Source organism: Mus pahari, chromosome 8 (assembly GCF_900095145.1).
Source record: "Mus pahari chromosome 8, PAHARI_EIJ_v1.1, whole genome shotgun sequence".
Taxonomy (NCBI): domain Eukaryota; kingdom Metazoa; phylum Chordata; class Mammalia; order Rodentia; family Muridae; genus Mus; species Mus pahari.
In genome coordinates, this window is record NC_034597.1 from 55,874,520 (window position 1) to 55,892,159 (window position 17,640).

Consider the following 17,640-nt stretch of genomic DNA (forward strand, 5'->3'; position numbering starts at 1 on the left):
CAAACCATCACAGTGATTCTGATACCAGGCAGTACATAAACAAGCTGTGATTTGGACTGACTCTTGCTATGACATACTCTTTTAAACTTGCAATGGTGTGTATATTTTTAAAATTGGGTCTGGGCTTTATTTTTCTAAAACACAGAACTCATGTGTGTCATGTAAATTCAAAAAGAAAAAGAATTAAGTCATTTTGTATCCTTACCCTTCAGCTAGCTCTCTTACTCACTCTTCTTACAACAGAGTTGCCTTATTCGTTTCTGGACTGACTGTAACACATAATGCAAATGAGTCATAATTTACCTAACAGCTTCCATCTGATGGACACAGGTTATTCACAGCTTTATGCTACCATGTCACATACAATAAACATTATTAAACTGTTATCCTTCAAGATATAAGAAAGCATTTCTGTATGATAAATTACATGGCTAAAACTAGAGGACTTAAAAGAAGAAAATATTACTAATACAAGAGCTGTATTTTAAAGAATAAAGTAAATCAATTATAGACTGGAACTGCCATAGCTCTGTGGAACAGCACTTATCTAGCATGCATTAAGGGCCAGATGATTTACTCTCCTGTGTGTGTGTGTGTGTGTGTGTGTGTGTGTGTGTGTGTGTGTGTCTAAGTAGAAACCTTATCTTTGTGACACATGGATATTATAGTCAATAATCAAATAAGTGTTTAGTTAACATTTACTATACTAAAAAGGTAGGCAAAATCATCAAAGTAGTAAATGTTAATAGCCGGTTGAAATTAGGCTATCTAGAAGATGGTAAACCACAGCTTTTGTTTAATAAATGTGAGGAGGGAGGATGTTCTGCTAAAGCAATGAAAGGATCATTTGCTAACAATACCCATGTACTGGTCCACCTTACACTGCATATTTGGGCTCCAAGGCTTGCTTACAGAGCTAACTGTAAGATGCTTGTGAGTTTCACGACTTCGCTAATCTTTGAATCCCAGAGAAAGGCACAGCAGAGAACTTCTCCTGGCATTCCCCAGGGTCCTTGCTGCTGACCCGTGCCAAGGCTAAGGCCTGGCTCTCTCTGGTAGGTCGTATCACCACTGTTGCTAACCCAACTTTACCAAACTGGGTTACTGGTATTTCCATGAAGTGTTTGTGAGCGGATCAAGCTGCCTGCTAACCTGTGAACTGAACCACCGGATCAACACAGATGGGAGTTGCTCCAAAGAACCTTTCTAAACAGGCCCACTTCCACATATCCTTTCTTTCATACTACCTCTGGTGGGTGGAGGGCTACAAGGGAGGTTAAAGCATTTAAGAACCATCATTTAAAATAAGGTTTGAAAAAAAATTAAAGATATAGGTAGAAATAATATATTTTTAAATTTATTCTTTCTACAAGTTCATGTTATATATTGAGGACTATTAAAAATATGGTTGAAAAATGGGGTACAGAGCTAAACAAAGAATTCTCAACTGAGGAATACCGAAGGGCTGAGAAACACCTGAAAAAAATGTTCAACATCCTTAGTCATCGGGGAAATGCAAATCAAAACAACCCTGAGATTCTACCTCACACCAGTCAGAATCGCTAAGATCAAAAATTCAGGTGACAGCAGATGNTGGCNAGGATGTGGAGAAAGAGGAACACTCCTCCATTGCTGGTGGGATTGCAAGCTTGTACAACCACTCTGGAAATCAGTCTGGTGNTTCCTCAGAAAATTGGACATAGTACTACCTGAAGATCCAGCAATACCTCTCCTGGGCATATACCCAGAAGATCTTCCAACTGGTAATAAGGACACATGTTCCATTATGTTCATAGCAGCCTTATTTATAATAGCCAGAAGCTGAAAAGAACCCAGATGTCCTTCAACAGAGGAATGGATACAGAAACTGTGGTACATTTACACAATGGAGTACTACTCAGCTATTAAAAACAATGAATTTATGAAATTCTTAAGCAAATGGATGGATCTGGAGGATATCATCCTGAGTGAGGTAACCCAATCACAAAAGAACTCACTAGATATGCACTCACTGATAAGTGGATATTAGCCCAGAAACTTAGAATACCCAAGATACAATTTGCAAAACAAAAGAAAATCAAGAAGGAAGACCAACACGTGGATACTTCATTCCTCCTTAGAATAGCAAACAAAATACCCATGGAAGGAGTTACAGAGACAAAGTTTGGACCATCCAGAGACTGCCCCACCCAGGGATCCATCCCATAATCAGCCACCAAACTCAAGACACTATTGCACATGCCAGCAAGATTTTGCTGAAAGGACCCTGATATAGCTGTCTCATGTGAGGCTATGCCAGTGCCTGGTAAATACAGAAGTGGATGGAACACAGGGCCCCCAATGGAGGAGCTAGAGAAAGTACTGAAGGGGTCTGTAACCCTATAGGTGGAACAACAATATGAACTAACCAGTACCCCCAGAGCTTGTGTCTCTAGCTGCATATGTAGCAGAAGATGGCCTAGTCGGCAATCATTGGGAAGAGAGGCCCCTTGATCTTGCAAACTTTATATGCCCTAGTACAGGGGAATGCCAGAGCCAAGAAGTGGGAGTGGGTGGGTAGAGGAGCAGGGCGGAGGGAGGGTATAGGGGACTTTCAGGATAGCATTTGAAATGTAAATGAAGAAAATATCTAATAAAAAAGTTGAAAAAAAATGTGGTTAACATATTTAGTCTTGAGTAGCCTAGCTCCATAAATGGGTACTGAATGCTGGTGAGAATTAAGCAGAGCCAAGATTTAAAATGGTGGTTCAAGCCTTTCCTGGGTACGGAACTGGATAAATTACTTGGTGAAACCTTGCTCTAGAAAGCAGCTAATTAACTTCATGAAACTTATTCTGAACCCGGGCCCTGCACAGCTCTAACTAGACCCTTGGCCCTCTACATGCATTTGCTCCGCACTGACCTGCCTATGCTTAAGAACACTGATTGCAGTGAACGAGAGGCCAGGTCCTCGCCTTGGTTTTCTTATCTGTAACTGTGGGACTTTGCGCCTGTTTCTCAATTATAAAAAGCAGTTAGCATAGCATCTAGCACTCAGTAAGTGTCACATCAATTACAGCTAAAAATAAAAACTCTTTAAAAGGAGGTTTGGCCTTGAGTGTGTATGCACTCTAGAGCAGAACTGCCTCTAGAACTCATGTCAGCCATTTGCCCAATGACAAGGCCAAACCAGAACCTGAGTACAGAGATCAACAAAATCTAAGAGAGATTAGTCTTAATATTATTATACACATATACTTCAAAGACAGTGATATCTCCGGGAAAAATCATGGCAAACTAGTGTAACAGCCTTCAAAAGTCATCTAAGCAGTGGAAGAAACGAGGCGCAAAAGGCAATCTTTCTGTTAAAAAGAAAAAAAAAAACCTGTCAAAAGAAAACACATACTTTAAGAAAATAGCATATTTTAGTTTTTAAAAGGACTCAAACTCAAAATATTAAATTTAAAAATTGTTTTACAAAATACCACAGTAGCACTATAAAGTCACATCATTTAGAAGGCTGAGGAAGGAAGAGGGGCTGTGGACATGCTGAGCTACACAATACCATGTCAGCCAGGATGATATAGCAAACTCCCTATCTTTTAAATACAGAATTAAAAAATGTCAGTTTCTAAGAATTTCTCATAAATAATAGTGACAAGTTTATAGCAATGTTACTTAGGTTAGAGAGGCACTTTAAGGTGAACATGTTCAAAAGTAGGACACTGTCCATAAATCTGTCTGTGACTGTCTCTGACTTTCTTCCTAGACTATCCCCTTAAATAGATATTGTCCCTTTACATATTTATTGTTTGTTTATGGCCTGGCACCACACTGTTCATGCTGATCTTGAGTTTAACCAAGGATAATTCTGAATTCTTGACACAATGGCCTCTACCTTCTTAGTGCTGGCATTAAAGGTATGCTACCAGGCCTAGCTTTAAAGAAAAAAATGACATGTTTACTTACTCCATGTGTATGTGAGGTACATACCATAGCATGCATGTGGAAATCAGAGGACAACTTTGAAGAGCAATCTCTCCCCTTCCACCCAGTGAGCTCCACAGATAGAACTCAAGGCTACTAGGCTTGGGGAATACAGCCTCTGCTCTGAGTCATGCTGCACCCATCTCGCCACATCATTTTACTATTCCCAATGGTAAGGAAGATTATGTTCTGGTGAGAATAATATATCTGACAAGCTACATTATATTTTAGGTACGGGGTTGTTTATATGCTGTTTTTTCAATCTTAGGTGAAAAGAGAACCAAAAACTGCTGAGTCTGGCCTGGACAGCACACCTGTGTATCGTCCTTGGCTGTTACTGACAAGACTTCTGAGCCTGTGAATCAGTTTAATGTGGGTTCTGCTTTAAGTTCAAGTAGGAAACATGGTTCTCACTGTAAGGTTGGCAGCCAACCTAACTTTCACATGGAAACTTACAACTCTATGCACTTCATGTGAAATTATAGAAGCCAAGAGGGTTTCACACACACATTTAAAACAAGCCTCCTCAGGAACTCTTTGTACCAGAGTGAGAAAATATGGGCATCAAATAGAAGAGGTGTGTTCCATCATAGGAGGAGAAAGAAACAGTGTACCCTCATGTGCTGGCTCTAAAGGCGAACCGTCTGCCCAGAATTTGAAGAAGACAGAAGAAAACACAGTCAGCAGGACCTGTAAGCCAAGAGAAGTCCCAAATACACTACACAAAATACTAATAACACTGGTACAGAGAGCCTGTAGACAGAGCGGGGAGCCTCTGAGAAGAGGAACTACACACAGCTCCAAACATTTGTCAGATTGCCCACCTACACGCCCACTTATTGCAAGGTCAGATAGCAGACAACTTTCAAACTGGATATCTACTTAAAGCCAGCCAAATCCCCATAAAGCCTTGTCAAATGAGCAAATGAATTATTTCTGACTATTATAACAGGGCAATTCCACAGTCTGATATATGCTCTAGCAACACTGCTATTCAAATTTAGATATAAATTCTATTGTTTAATAACAATTATCTTCGTAGTTCACAAAGTTTGAAGGTAACACCCACTGGTAGGGAACTGATGGAGTGTAGACAAGGAGATGCTACTCAGCAATAAAAGAAGAGGAATGCCTGAGCTAGGCAGTGAGCAAGCCACACAGAGGAACCTTCAATGCAGTTATGTATACTTCCCTTTTGTTTTGTGTCACTGTAACTCGGTGGATGTGTCCCGCCTGGCTTTTCTTGTTTTTTCTTCTGTATAAAAAGTCTGATGCTCGATTTGAAAAATTACACTCAGATTCTACACACTCTCTCGTGTGGTATCTGTTTGTCAATTCCCATCCGACTCCATGCCCATCTGTCCGATACTCTGATCTGCACGGATTGAGGAGGGCTTACTGAGCACCGTCAGTGCACGGTGGCAAATGTCTATGCCTTTTGTTGAGATCTTTGTCTTTTAGGTGGAGATGTTCACATGTGGGGATCTTTGGGAGGGGGGTTGTCACATGGGCAGACCTTCATGAATAGGATTAACACCCTAGGGGGCCTGGAAGACCCTTCACCATTTCCACCATGTGAAGACACAGCAAGTGTACAAGCCAGAAAAGCAGGTGGTTCCCAGACATGGAACCTGCCTTAGAACTGTGAGAAATACATTTCTATGTTTGTATACTATACCACTCAACCCAGTTATAGCATCTCCTTACGTGGACTTAGAGAACAATCATTTGGTCACAGTCCCACATTTTATAAAGAAAATGAGGGTGTGAGTCACACAATGATTGGATGTCAGAAAGAATGGAATCTCAGTGTCTGCTGGTTTCTCACTGTACCCTAGCAATTCAACACAACTGTAATAACGTTCTTTAAATTCTGATGCTAACATTTTTTTCTTATTTAAGAAGACACAACACTAATTAGTACATCTCTTTGGATGATACGCTCTCACCAACCTTTGCCTATTTCTTTACTCATTTATTCGGAGTATCCCCACTTTTCCCCAGAGATTATTATATTTTTGTTTGTTTGTTTGTTTTAGGAATGCTTGAACAGCCTAACGAAACATTTTGCAGACAGTAAATATAAAATACACGTTTATTACTAAAGCCAAGGCTATGCTCAACACCCTATCATTGTTAGTGAAAAGCTAGAATCTTGGCCGACCTCTCACAGAGGTAAAAATCTACCCATGGTGGGAGCAGCTGCAACTGTGACGGAATCTACAAATAACATGCTGGAAATTCAGCAGGCACTGTTATTATATCCTGTTTACACTGTCATTTCTCCTATCAGCAGGATATTATTTATACAGACCCCACCCCTGCACTTCTTGTTTATCTTATTATAGAAGCCCTCCAAATCTATAAAAAGCAGCCTCTGCATTTTATTCTGGAACAGCACATGTGTCGTAATTTGGCACCTTGCTACACTTTCTTATTTAGCATTTTCTGTTGTTAGGCGCCATCCGTTCTGATTTTTATCTTATGGTTGATCTCACATACTAGAGTCAAACTCGAATGATTTTCAAAGAATCTGCTGCAGAACAACAGAGAAGGGTGTCTAGGTAATGGCCAATCACTAACTTATTGTTCTTCCAAGACATGAGAATGACTGTTTCTGCTAGGTTCCTGGCTGGACAGGGTGGGGCACAAATGTGACTAATTCATTATACATGAGAAAAACAACTCGGTGAGCTAGCCAATAGATAAAAAATAAATTAGCCTGCTTTTAATTTCCTCACTCTCTTGCTTTGTAGATTAAAACAAAATCAAACAAACAAACAAAAAACCTTGAAACTTTCTTAAATACAAAAATGTATGTGATGGTTGAACAGGCAAACAGAAACAGACCCTTGGTGTACCTGTTGATGTGTGTGTGGTTTGAGCTAAACCCAAACAGCTCCTTTATGCCTCTTCCAGTTCTACCAGGCAGGTGGGTGTGAAGTGTTCCACATGCACAGTGACAGACCCTCTGAGGATTAAACCTAAGGAGAGTCACTACACTAATGCCAGATGACACCCTAATAGAATGAGGTGTGCTAAGGAGGAATGCATAAAGTATGCAAATGGGCAGGAGTCTCAAAACTAAAAGTAGTTAAATTCAGCCATGAACATACATAATAGAATTTGGCAATAAGAAATGAGCATAGAGGATGCATTACAGAAATTCCTGGGCTGACAAGATGGCTCAGTGGGTAAAGGAGTTTGCTGCCAAGGATTAGGACCTGAGTTTTAATCCCTGGAACACACAATAGAAAGAAAAAGAAAAAAACAACAACAACCCTCTCACCTCAACATACATATATATGCATGTACATACTAAAACAAATTTAAGTATAAGATGATTCAAGGTTTAGCATATTCTCTATCATGTCACAGATTTGTCTGGCTGTCCCTCTCTCTCTGTTGAAAATCAGAACATACGTTGATTGTAGTCTGAGAAGCTAAAGCAAAGATGCAAAGACAACATCCCATCATGGCATAATCTACTACACTGTGAGTTTCAGTAAATCCTGTAATACACACTGTAATTTAGTTTATTAAAGATAAACAATTTATCTTATCCATCCTACTGGCAAATACCCAAAGACTTAAATAATTAAATTCACACCTTTCCTTACCATTAAGACTTCTACATTAAAGGACATATTTAAGAGTCTTTTACCAGCAACAAAGACATCATTTATAAAAATGAATTATTGGTAAGAGATATACACATGTATGTACACATACATATCATAAAGGGTTGGCTGACATTAGGTATAGGGGTAAAATTTAATACTTTTAGCTTTGAAGTTACAATTTTAATCAAATTAATGAGCAAGAGTAACCTCTTAACATTAGCTTCAGTATGTACCAGTGTTTGGACCACTGAAGGAACATCAGAGCTGGAAGATCACTTCTCGGCCTTTTGGCTAAGATCAAGTGCAGAGCTGGAAGAGCTACTGTGGCTCAGATTCCAGCATGTAACCACAAAAGTACAAAAACTGAGGCAGGGGGTTGAAATACCCAAAGGCTTAAGTTTGCAGCCGCAAGCTAAAAGGGGTGGTGGTGGCAGCAATTGCTGTAACAGTCATCGTAGACTGGGTAACAACACAGCAAGTGGAAATGGACTGGAAAGAAATCGTGGTTCCTCTAAGAGCTTAAGGACCAAGGAAGAGCACCCCAACGATGATGACATACTTGCACTCACACTCAGGGGCTCCATTTTTAAGATGCGATCTGGGTAGAAAAGGACACATACACACCACATGTGGGTGAGGGCTGGGCTGGGTGGAGAATGAGATGGGTATAGAGAACAAAGAGGAGACACTGGTGACTCTTCTCTTCTCAGGAGGGGTGTGAGGAAGGTTTCACACAGAAATGGTCATCAAAAGACAACTTTCAGTAGGCGATGGCAGTGCACATATCCCAGCACTTTGGAGGTGGCTGCAAAAGGATCAGGAGCTCAAGGCTGTTATCAGTCATGGGATGAGTTTGAGGCTAGCGTGGACTGCATGCAACCCTGTCCCAAGGAAAAAAACAAACCAAAACAAAACATAAAAGCAACAAACAACAACAAAACCAAAGCCCTAATGATGACAACCCCCCCAAAACTAAAAAGGAAAACCCCTCCCAACTTACTTTTTCCTCAAGAGCCATTTTTTATTGGCAAAATCCTAGAATTAATTTAGAGAACTGTGAAGCTTTTAAAAATATCGAACAGACAGCAGCTGATGGCGTGTCATAGGCTCTGTCATAATCAAAAGGAAATAACATTCCCCTTCCATTATAAAATCGGGGTTATTATTACAAGTTATTATTATTACTAATGTTACAAATTCTACTTACACAAGTTTCTTAAAAGCTCACTGGAGCATGTCCCTGACCCCAGAGGCCCTGGCTTAAACCCCAGGCTTCTGTCACCATGCCAAGCTGACAGGGCTGCAGCATGGAAATGTAAGCGATAGTCCACCATTTGCTCAGATGGCAGAGACGGTAGAGACGGGATTCTAGAATAAAGGGCTCTGCGGCTCTTACCTGTTACCTGTGCAACAACTGCTTGGGAAATCCTCCGATTGGCAAGAAAGGCTTTGATTTCCTCTTTTATCACACTGCTGTCCCTCCTAACAAAAACAGAAGACAAGACCAACAATGTATGTTGAAGGTAGAAATCCTCATCTTTGCTAAAAGAAAGGTGAAGCAGAGAGGTGGGGAGGACACAGAAAGGAAGGACACAGAAATCAAAGTGAAACAGACTAAACTTGGGTGAAATATGAAATTACAACAAACCAAGAAACACCAAATACTCCAATTCTGAAACATCACACCATCAGACAGACACCTCAGTGAATGCCACTGTGGATACAAGTCTCATGTGGGGGGACCGGGAACTGCATGCTGTGAATAATCAATGTGCGGTATGTATGGCCTGATTATAGGGAATGAAAACATAGAAGCCCTGGAAAAATGAAAAGCAAAGGCAGTGAAAATCAGCTGTATGTAGACTGTGGTCTGCAGGTTAAGGAAGGAACTGCAGAACTGATACCCATCTGGAAACCTTGGAAATGCTTCCGGGGCAAAACTCAATACCATTCTTATGAGTGAAATTATTAGCATTGTAATATGTTTATTACAATTAGCTGCTTCCTCTCCCTTTCTTCTGTATAAGAAAAAATGAAAAGAATGTGGAATGGTTTAAAATATTAGTTTCATATTAAAAGTGTTTATTAATTTTCTATTACATATAATAAATACACAGAATAGTTAACACTAAAAAGTATAATATTTATTCAGTCCTGGTAATATATACTCTCAGCCTATTACTTATTTAAATAGCACATTTTTCAGAGACCAGACATCCATAATGACAAAGCACATGACTCATTCTTTCACCAAAATAAAAATACTTAAATAAAAATTAAAGTAGAGTCCTTAAAGAACATGATTCTTGTTCAAGATAAAAACTGACAGAATTGTGATTGTTAACTGTCTAAACATGGTCAACAGATTAAAGGCCTCAGCTAAAGTCAAGCTGCCACCTGCTCTCCTATAAAGCATGAACTAATAATCTTTTTCTGATGGACCTTTGCAAACAAAACATCCTTCCTTTTATTTTTACAAATACTGTATATAACCCCCCAAATGATATTCAATTATTACAATTCCATATTGAATTCTTTTTTCATTTTTTGAGAGAGGGACTCACTCTTGTAGGCTAGGCTGGCTTGGAACTACTGAGCCCATGTGGGGTTCAAATGCAAGGCACCCTTCCATCGCAGCTCCTGAGTGCTGAGAGGACAAGTTCCATGTCAGATATTGTTAAGAACAGCCACAGCCATTTTTCACTCTTTCATTTTTCTGAGACACAGTCTATGAGTCCATGCTGGCCTTGAGCTTCCTGAGTGCTGGGATTACAGCTGTGTGCTGCCATGCCTGGTTTCCCTCTTGTATAGATTATCTATATTATACCCTCAATTTTAACCTCTCAGCAAAGTCTAATTGTTAACCACTAGCTATTCACAGTAAAACCCTGTTCACCTTTGATCTGAGACAAAGGAATCACGAATTTCATAGGGGTTCATGTCTTGCTGGAGACTGGAGCAGAAACAAAAGTATATCCTAGCAAAATATAAAAACTTGTGATTTAATTTAGACCAGGTCTTTCAGCCCCTTCACTAGGAACGGTTATACACTCTGGTGAGGGATGCCGTGTTTCCTGTGGTGGGTTTTACCTGTGCATGTAGTGTTTATGTCTGTGTTTGTCTTTGAGCCCAGAGCTCACCAGTTTGCTGTCCAATGAGCTGTAGGGATCCCCTCAGGGTAAACACACATGACACCACTGCCTGACTTTTTAATGTGGGTGCTGAAGATGTGAACTTAGTTTCTCATTCTTGTGCAGCAGTACAATCCTTAGGGGCATGTTCCTGCTGTGGGGAATTTGGGAAAAGAATAGAGATGGGCTAGTGAGTATCCAATATATAGCTCTACAATAGATCCCTAGTGATTGGTTGGAAATTCTAATCAAAAGGTTTTTAAAAAAATTAAAAATGAGCTGCCTAATGGAATATTTTAAATTTTTCATACTGATTTAGATTCCTATCTACATACTGACTACGTCATTATGAAAATGTCTATATCTGTACCAATTATGAGCAAGAGATAACTTTAGCAGTATTTATTTCAGATGGCTTTTGTTCACAAACTAAATCATTTGCTTCCTGAGGTAACTATAAAATTAAGTTGAAAATTTTTATATAAAGTATTGCATTTCAACATACCAAATGATCTTGGAAAATGAAACTATACTTGAGAATAATTGTTCAGATTAAATTTAAAAATGTACTTTTGTAGGCAAAATGAGCAAATGGTATTTTCTTGACTAATGATTTAAAATCAAAATTAAATCAACTTATTTTAAATGAAATGCACCTAGAGCAGACACTAAATCATACAGAATAGATAACCGCTCAACTACGTAACCAGGTCCTGAATCACTCACTGCCTTGCAGTATGGCATTATGAAAGGACTGCAACAAGCCAGGAAGTCTCCAGTGTTTAGAAAGCAGCAACCTACTCACCACCTCAAAGAATGCATTCTTATGCAGTCTTTAAAGCATCCACGATAAGTTTAAAAATGCACAAGTGTGTATGCACATACATTCTTTACTGCTTTACCATAGGCACTTTTGAAAAACAATTTTTTAAAAAAAAGAAGAATGGGGTGTAGCTAAAGGACTAAATGATGCCTGGCCAGCATCATAAACCCCCCTGGTCTCAATCTCCAGCCCCTTCACTACTTAAGAGACAAAAAACATGTGACGGAAAGTCAGTTAACATTAAGTTGTGCCCTAGTTACACCATCCGGTAAAACAAGAACATTAACACACTCCTTTCAAGGGCTTTCACGTCTATAATTAGTGTGCATTAATTGTGTAAAATAAAGGGTCTTACTATGGCATTTTCACACATGTGTATAATGTACTTTGATCCATTCATTTGCCTGCCATGACCCTCCCATCCCTTCCCCCTCCACTCCCACTGGTCCCCTCTCCCCCCTTCCCTACTCCTGTTGGTCCTCTCCATTCCCACTGGTCCCCCACTTCTCTCCACATTTCCAAGAGTTTTAAGAGTTATGGATACAGCTCAGTGGCAGTATGCTTCCCTAGTATGCACAAGGCCCAAGGTTCAATCTCTAGCACTGACAAAAAAAGGCCTTTGAAATGTTCCTCCAAACAATGGAATAAAAACTAAATGATATAAATATATACATACGTAGTGCATATAATATATGCAAAAGACATTTCCCTGAAGTAGAAAGTTCTGAAACTGTAAATGTATTATATAAACACAAACTATTTCTATAAATTAGTCAGTCAGGACCAAAGCAAAGAAGAAACACATAATCAACTGTAACTCTAAGACATACATCAGTCTAAATGTGCATCTTAGACCAGGTATTTCAGAGCACCATGCATGAACAAAATGTTTTCAAGTCAAGTCACTTTCCAAGACTGCCCATCTGCTTGGGTTCACTAGGTACTTGCATTCCCCTTCACTGCCCAGTTCCATCCTATCAGGCTTACTTGGCTGTTTGTCTTCTTCACCTTCTCCTTAACTGCTATTCCAGCTGTGGAATCACCCATTTGATAGTATAAAACACAGCTTACACAAATATGGCTCTCTCCTCTTCTAGTCCATATTTCTTCCCTTTGCTGAAAACTTGAATATTTGCCTAAAGAGATTGAGTCCTTTCTTCCACTCCCCCCAAATATCTCACATGTCCACCTTGGAAGTCTTAGTGAATTAGCACAAGCAGCCACTTGGCCACGATAGGCACTTGAAGTGCATGCCACTTCTCCTGCTCCTCTTTTCAGATTCCAGCAACTGTGCTCATCTGATGGACCTCTACAGCAGGATGGAGCGCGCTAACCAGCACTGCCAAGCCCACTGCCGTTGTTTTTAAACTAGTTTAACTCTCCACTATTATCCTTCCTAATAAAAACAGAAAAATTCATCAGGAGTGCCTTTTTGAAAAATCACTTTAAAAAATATTTAATTTGGGGCTGGTAAGATGGCTCAATGAGTAAGAGCACCCGACTGCTCTTCCGAAGGTCCCGAGTTCAAATCCCAGCAACCACATGGTGGCTCACAACCATCCTTAACAAGATCTGACTCCTTCTTCTGGAGTGTCTGAAGACAGCTATAGTGTACTTACATATAATAAATAAATAAATAAATCAAAAAAAAATAAAAAAAAAATATTTAATTTTATTATAATTGTATGGATGTCTTGCCAGTAATCACTGATGTATGCACCACATGTATGCCTGGAGGGATAGATAGATCCCTGGAACTGGAGTTGCAAACAGTTGTGAGCTCCCATGTGGGTGCTGGGAATTGAACCAACATCCTCTAGAGGAGCAGTCAGTGCCCTTAACTCCTGAGCCATCTCTTCAGCCTCCAACAAATCACTTTTAAAATTTGTGTGTTTGTATGTATGGAACGCACATATGTAAGAACCCAGGGTGACTTTGAACTAAAGATCTTCTTTTCTCAGTCTCAGGAGTGCTGCGCTCTAAGTGACACCACTACCGTGCTTTCTGCCTTTGTTTTATTTTGAAGCAGGGCCTTTTGATGTAGTCAATGGTGGTCTTGAACACACAGGGATCCTCCTGCCTCCACCTCTCAAGTACTTGGATTCCAGAAGGGTACCACCACACTTGGCTTCCTGACTACTTTTATAAAAGACAACTGCCTTCTATTGAGAACCATTCTCCCGGATCATCATGGTTTACAAAGATAGATCTCATTTGTAGGCTAACTCTTAACACCTCAACTGTACTAAGCACACAATGCTCTATACAGTTCATGTTCCTAAGCATGCCATCTCTCCTACTAACCTGGAAAGTCCTTTAGCACAATGACTATCATATTCAGCATCAATTTTTCATACAACTTAATTTGTTTAATGAGCGAATTTTTTTTTTTTAGAGATTAAAGGCTATAAAATAGAAACTCAGATCTAGATAATTTATATAACAGCTTTAAATTCTTATTTTCAAGTATGTTTATGTTTTCCAAATTAGGATGGAAAGGTTTATTGTGTTGATTCAAAATGACACTGATTTGTTTTCTGGAAGAAAGCATATTAAAGGGCTCATATTTTAAAATGATTTGCTTTAAGATGACTCATACTCCCTAAGTTAACACGCCCTTAGTATTCTGGATGTTGTAAAGGAGCTAGCTCAAAGTCACCCCAAGATGAAGCCAAAGCAGTGTATTTCACATTTGAAAGACACGACTTTCTCCCTGGGCACAATTTTAAGAGAGAACATTAAAGGGAGAGCTGTTCTATATGGAGACTATGAGGGGGAGCACCACCACGCAGCGGTGTTACCTTCTTTGGGAGCATAAACATCCTGTCTGTACAAGTATACACAAGCTGTGAGCCCCTCCTGAGGAACATCAGACCAGAAGCCTTCTCAGATTTTCTTTTTTAAATTTGGGACTGTTTTCATATTTATAATAAGATATCTTAGGGACAGAACCCAAATGAAACACAAATTTCAATTACGTTTTACATAACGTATTCAGTGAGACTAGATGTAACTTGGGACAGTATTTTAAATAACTCTGTGCCTAGGAATATGTGGTACTGTTGAATTTTTTAATTGTGACACAGCAGTACTCACAAATTTTGAATTTTAAATCATCGGGGTTCAAGGATGCTAGACTTTATTTTAATATGCAGCATTACTAATTCTAATAAGTCTCATTTACATTATCTCATATTACATAAACGACCACAGGAAAACACTGATATATCCTATTATATCTGCAGATGCAGACACACATTCCTATGCATACACTTACATACTAATAGGCCTTTTAAGATGCCCTAATATAAAATGAGTCTTCATTGTTGGCTTTCAGTCCTTCCTAAAGTGGCACATTCAACCATTTACTGAAAATTTATATGCTAGTATGGCTTGCTTATTCCTCCTTTTTTGATCCCAATGCAAACTAGAAAAGATAATTTCTGACTCTAACAATTGATCAAGGGTACAATTATAACCTGATGTAGCTGCATGCATGTGCGCACACTCGCGTGCGCACACACACACACACACACACACACACACACACACCACTTCATTACATATCTTCAAATTATATATTGTAATACAACCTGACTGGATTATAAAATCTGCAAAACATGTCTTATAGTGGAGTGCCTGCAGGCTGGGACTGGGTGCTAGAGGTAGATTTTACACAGCAAATGAGGCAAGAAGGCACTTGGGTATCCATGCTTCCTACCAGAGCTCACCAGTTCCAGGTCACTGTCATGTCACCAGTGTTAAGTAAGCAGCAAGGACAGTATATCACTAGATGGACACAGAATACTCAGGAAGAGCTACTGTTTGAAAACTCCTTGTTTGCTAAGTGACTGATCTGAAGTAGCAGGTATGTTGAGGAAGGAGAATGGCAATGGCAAGCTCAGTAAGGAAGGCCTTTCACATTCTCTTGAAGAATTATATTAACTTCCTTTACTAAAACTTTATTAAATCTATAAGCACAAGTAATTATAGTAGTAAAATGTATCATCAACATAATAATAATAACAAAGACATGGGATATAATTTAGGCTCAGTTGCCTGATAATCGAACTTTCTTGAGCAAATTACTAGTTTCACGAACCTCAGTTTCTCTGATCAAACACCCAGCACAGCTGTAGAGACTGCAAATGTCATGTGAGCAGCTAACTTCTCTCTGTGCCCTAGGAAGGAATATCCTCTGCAAACTTGACAAAGGTGAGGAGGGGCACGCCTGACCAAAGATGGGATGATAGAAAGCCCAACTGTGGGGGAACAGGAAGACCAGAGGTCTGGAGGATCCTAGTTGACTAAATGTCACCACGAGAGCTGTTCTGAGCAAGAAACAGAGAAAAGGATTAAGAAGGTGTCCTAGTAACTACACAACAATTAAGAGTACACAACCGAAACACACACTATACCTGTGAGCCTGTATCCAAGGAATGTGCACAAATAACACAAGCTAGCACCTGAACAAATAAATGCTATCTTGCTATCTTCTCTACTCGGGATAATTAAAACCTCATGAAATTTCAATAAAAAGTGACTCATTTGTCCAAATGATTCTCCTTCTTAAACTGGAAAATGATATATGCTAAGCTCTAACACCAGCTCCGGCCAAGGGTGTGACTCAGTGGAAGTTAAAGCTCTGGGTTCAATCTTCAGCACTAAGAAAGTCACCAGCCACAGCAGAGCCTTGGCACCAGTGTTACAGCCGGGGATGAACCAACCACATCAGTCTCTTGAACTTCAGAGCCCTAAAACCTGGCTGAGGTGTGATGCCCCTCAGTACACGGACCCCACGGTTCCTGTTGCCCAGAACTCCATACGTAGCAACTCTTCCCTGAAAACAAATCATGCCCATGTGTTTAAGGCTGTCTCATGGCAGAGGTGCCACAGGATGGATCATACAGCAGTGTCAAAGCCCCCATCATTCTGTCTTGATGTCAGAGAATCTTAAGGACCGGTTATAACTCAGTTGTAACCTTTGTTTTGACTTCTAATAAGTCTATAATTCTGTTCACTATCAACTGTAAACAACTTATCTACAGGCTCTCATCTTTTTTTTTTTTTTTAAGATTATTTTATGTACGTGAGTATTTTGCTTGCACGTATGTGTGTGTACAACATGCATGCTTGGTGTTACAGAGATCAGAAGAGGGTTTTGGATTCCCTAAAACGAGAGTTATGGATGATTGTGAACTACCATGTGGGTGCTGGGAATCAAACTCAGGTTCTCTACAAAAACAAGTGCCCTTAAGCAGTAAGTCTATCTCCCCAGCCCAAGGCTTCATTTTTTTTTACACAACAGCATAACTCTATTGAAAACAACGTTTTGTCATTTCTGTTTGTAAAGGTCTGGGAACACCTCCTAATTCTAACCATTTAGTACAGAACATGAAGATGTGAGGATGGGTGTGGCATCCTAAGGTATTACTATGTTTGTCAGTCTGCCTCATCTGTATTGTTTTCCTTTTGATGCTGTCTGGAAAGGTTCACACTCTGTTAAGTCCTTGAACTGCCATCAATCTTCCTGCTCCAGTCGTCCAAAGGTTGGAGTTACGGGCATGTGACCATACCCAGCTTATATTCTTAATCAGAGTAAAGACACGCCTTTTTGATACCTTTTCCTGTTTCTCTAACTATAATTAACATACTTTTTATTTCAAAAAATTAAAAATAATTCATTGATTATATGTACATATCTGTACTGTATGTGTGCCATGTACCTGTGGCATTGCATGCTTACAGTCAGAGGACAACTCTCTGGGAATTGGTTCTTTCCTCCCACTTTGTTGGCTCCAGGGGAGGAACTCAGGTCATCTGACTTGGCAGCAAGTACCTCTATTCACCAAACCATCTCACTAGCTCCAAATCCTTATCAAATAGAATACCCTTGTGGTTTAGGCCAGATTTATCTACTCAGCTAATATGCTGAGCTGCCACCAGGTGCTAAGGAAAATTTCTAGTTCTAGACACCAGATGTAAAACACAGTATCTATTACCCTCAAAGTGAAACAGGTCTGGTACAAAGTCCTGGTGACTTTGGTTGAAAGTGGCCTTCATTTTTTTGAGTTTAAACACGCTTACTTGGTAACTG

The 17,640-nt window shown here is 39.6% G+C and overlaps 1 protein-coding gene across 12 annotated transcripts in view; it reads right to left on the minus strand.

Annotated features, from left to right (window-relative positions):
* Hmbox1 (homeobox containing 1) overlaps window positions 1-17,640 on the minus strand; it is a 135,016-nt gene that overhangs the window by 67,626 nt on the left and 49,750 nt on the right. For all 12 annotated transcript variants that reach the window (XM_029541916.1, XM_021204003.2, XM_029541915.1 and 9 more), the window contains exon 4: window positions 8,986-9,071. In XM_029541916.1, the coding sequence (XP_029397776.1) occupies window positions 8,986-9,071 (86 nt within the window). The remainder of the gene's footprint in view (window positions 1-8,985; window positions 9,072-17,640) is intronic.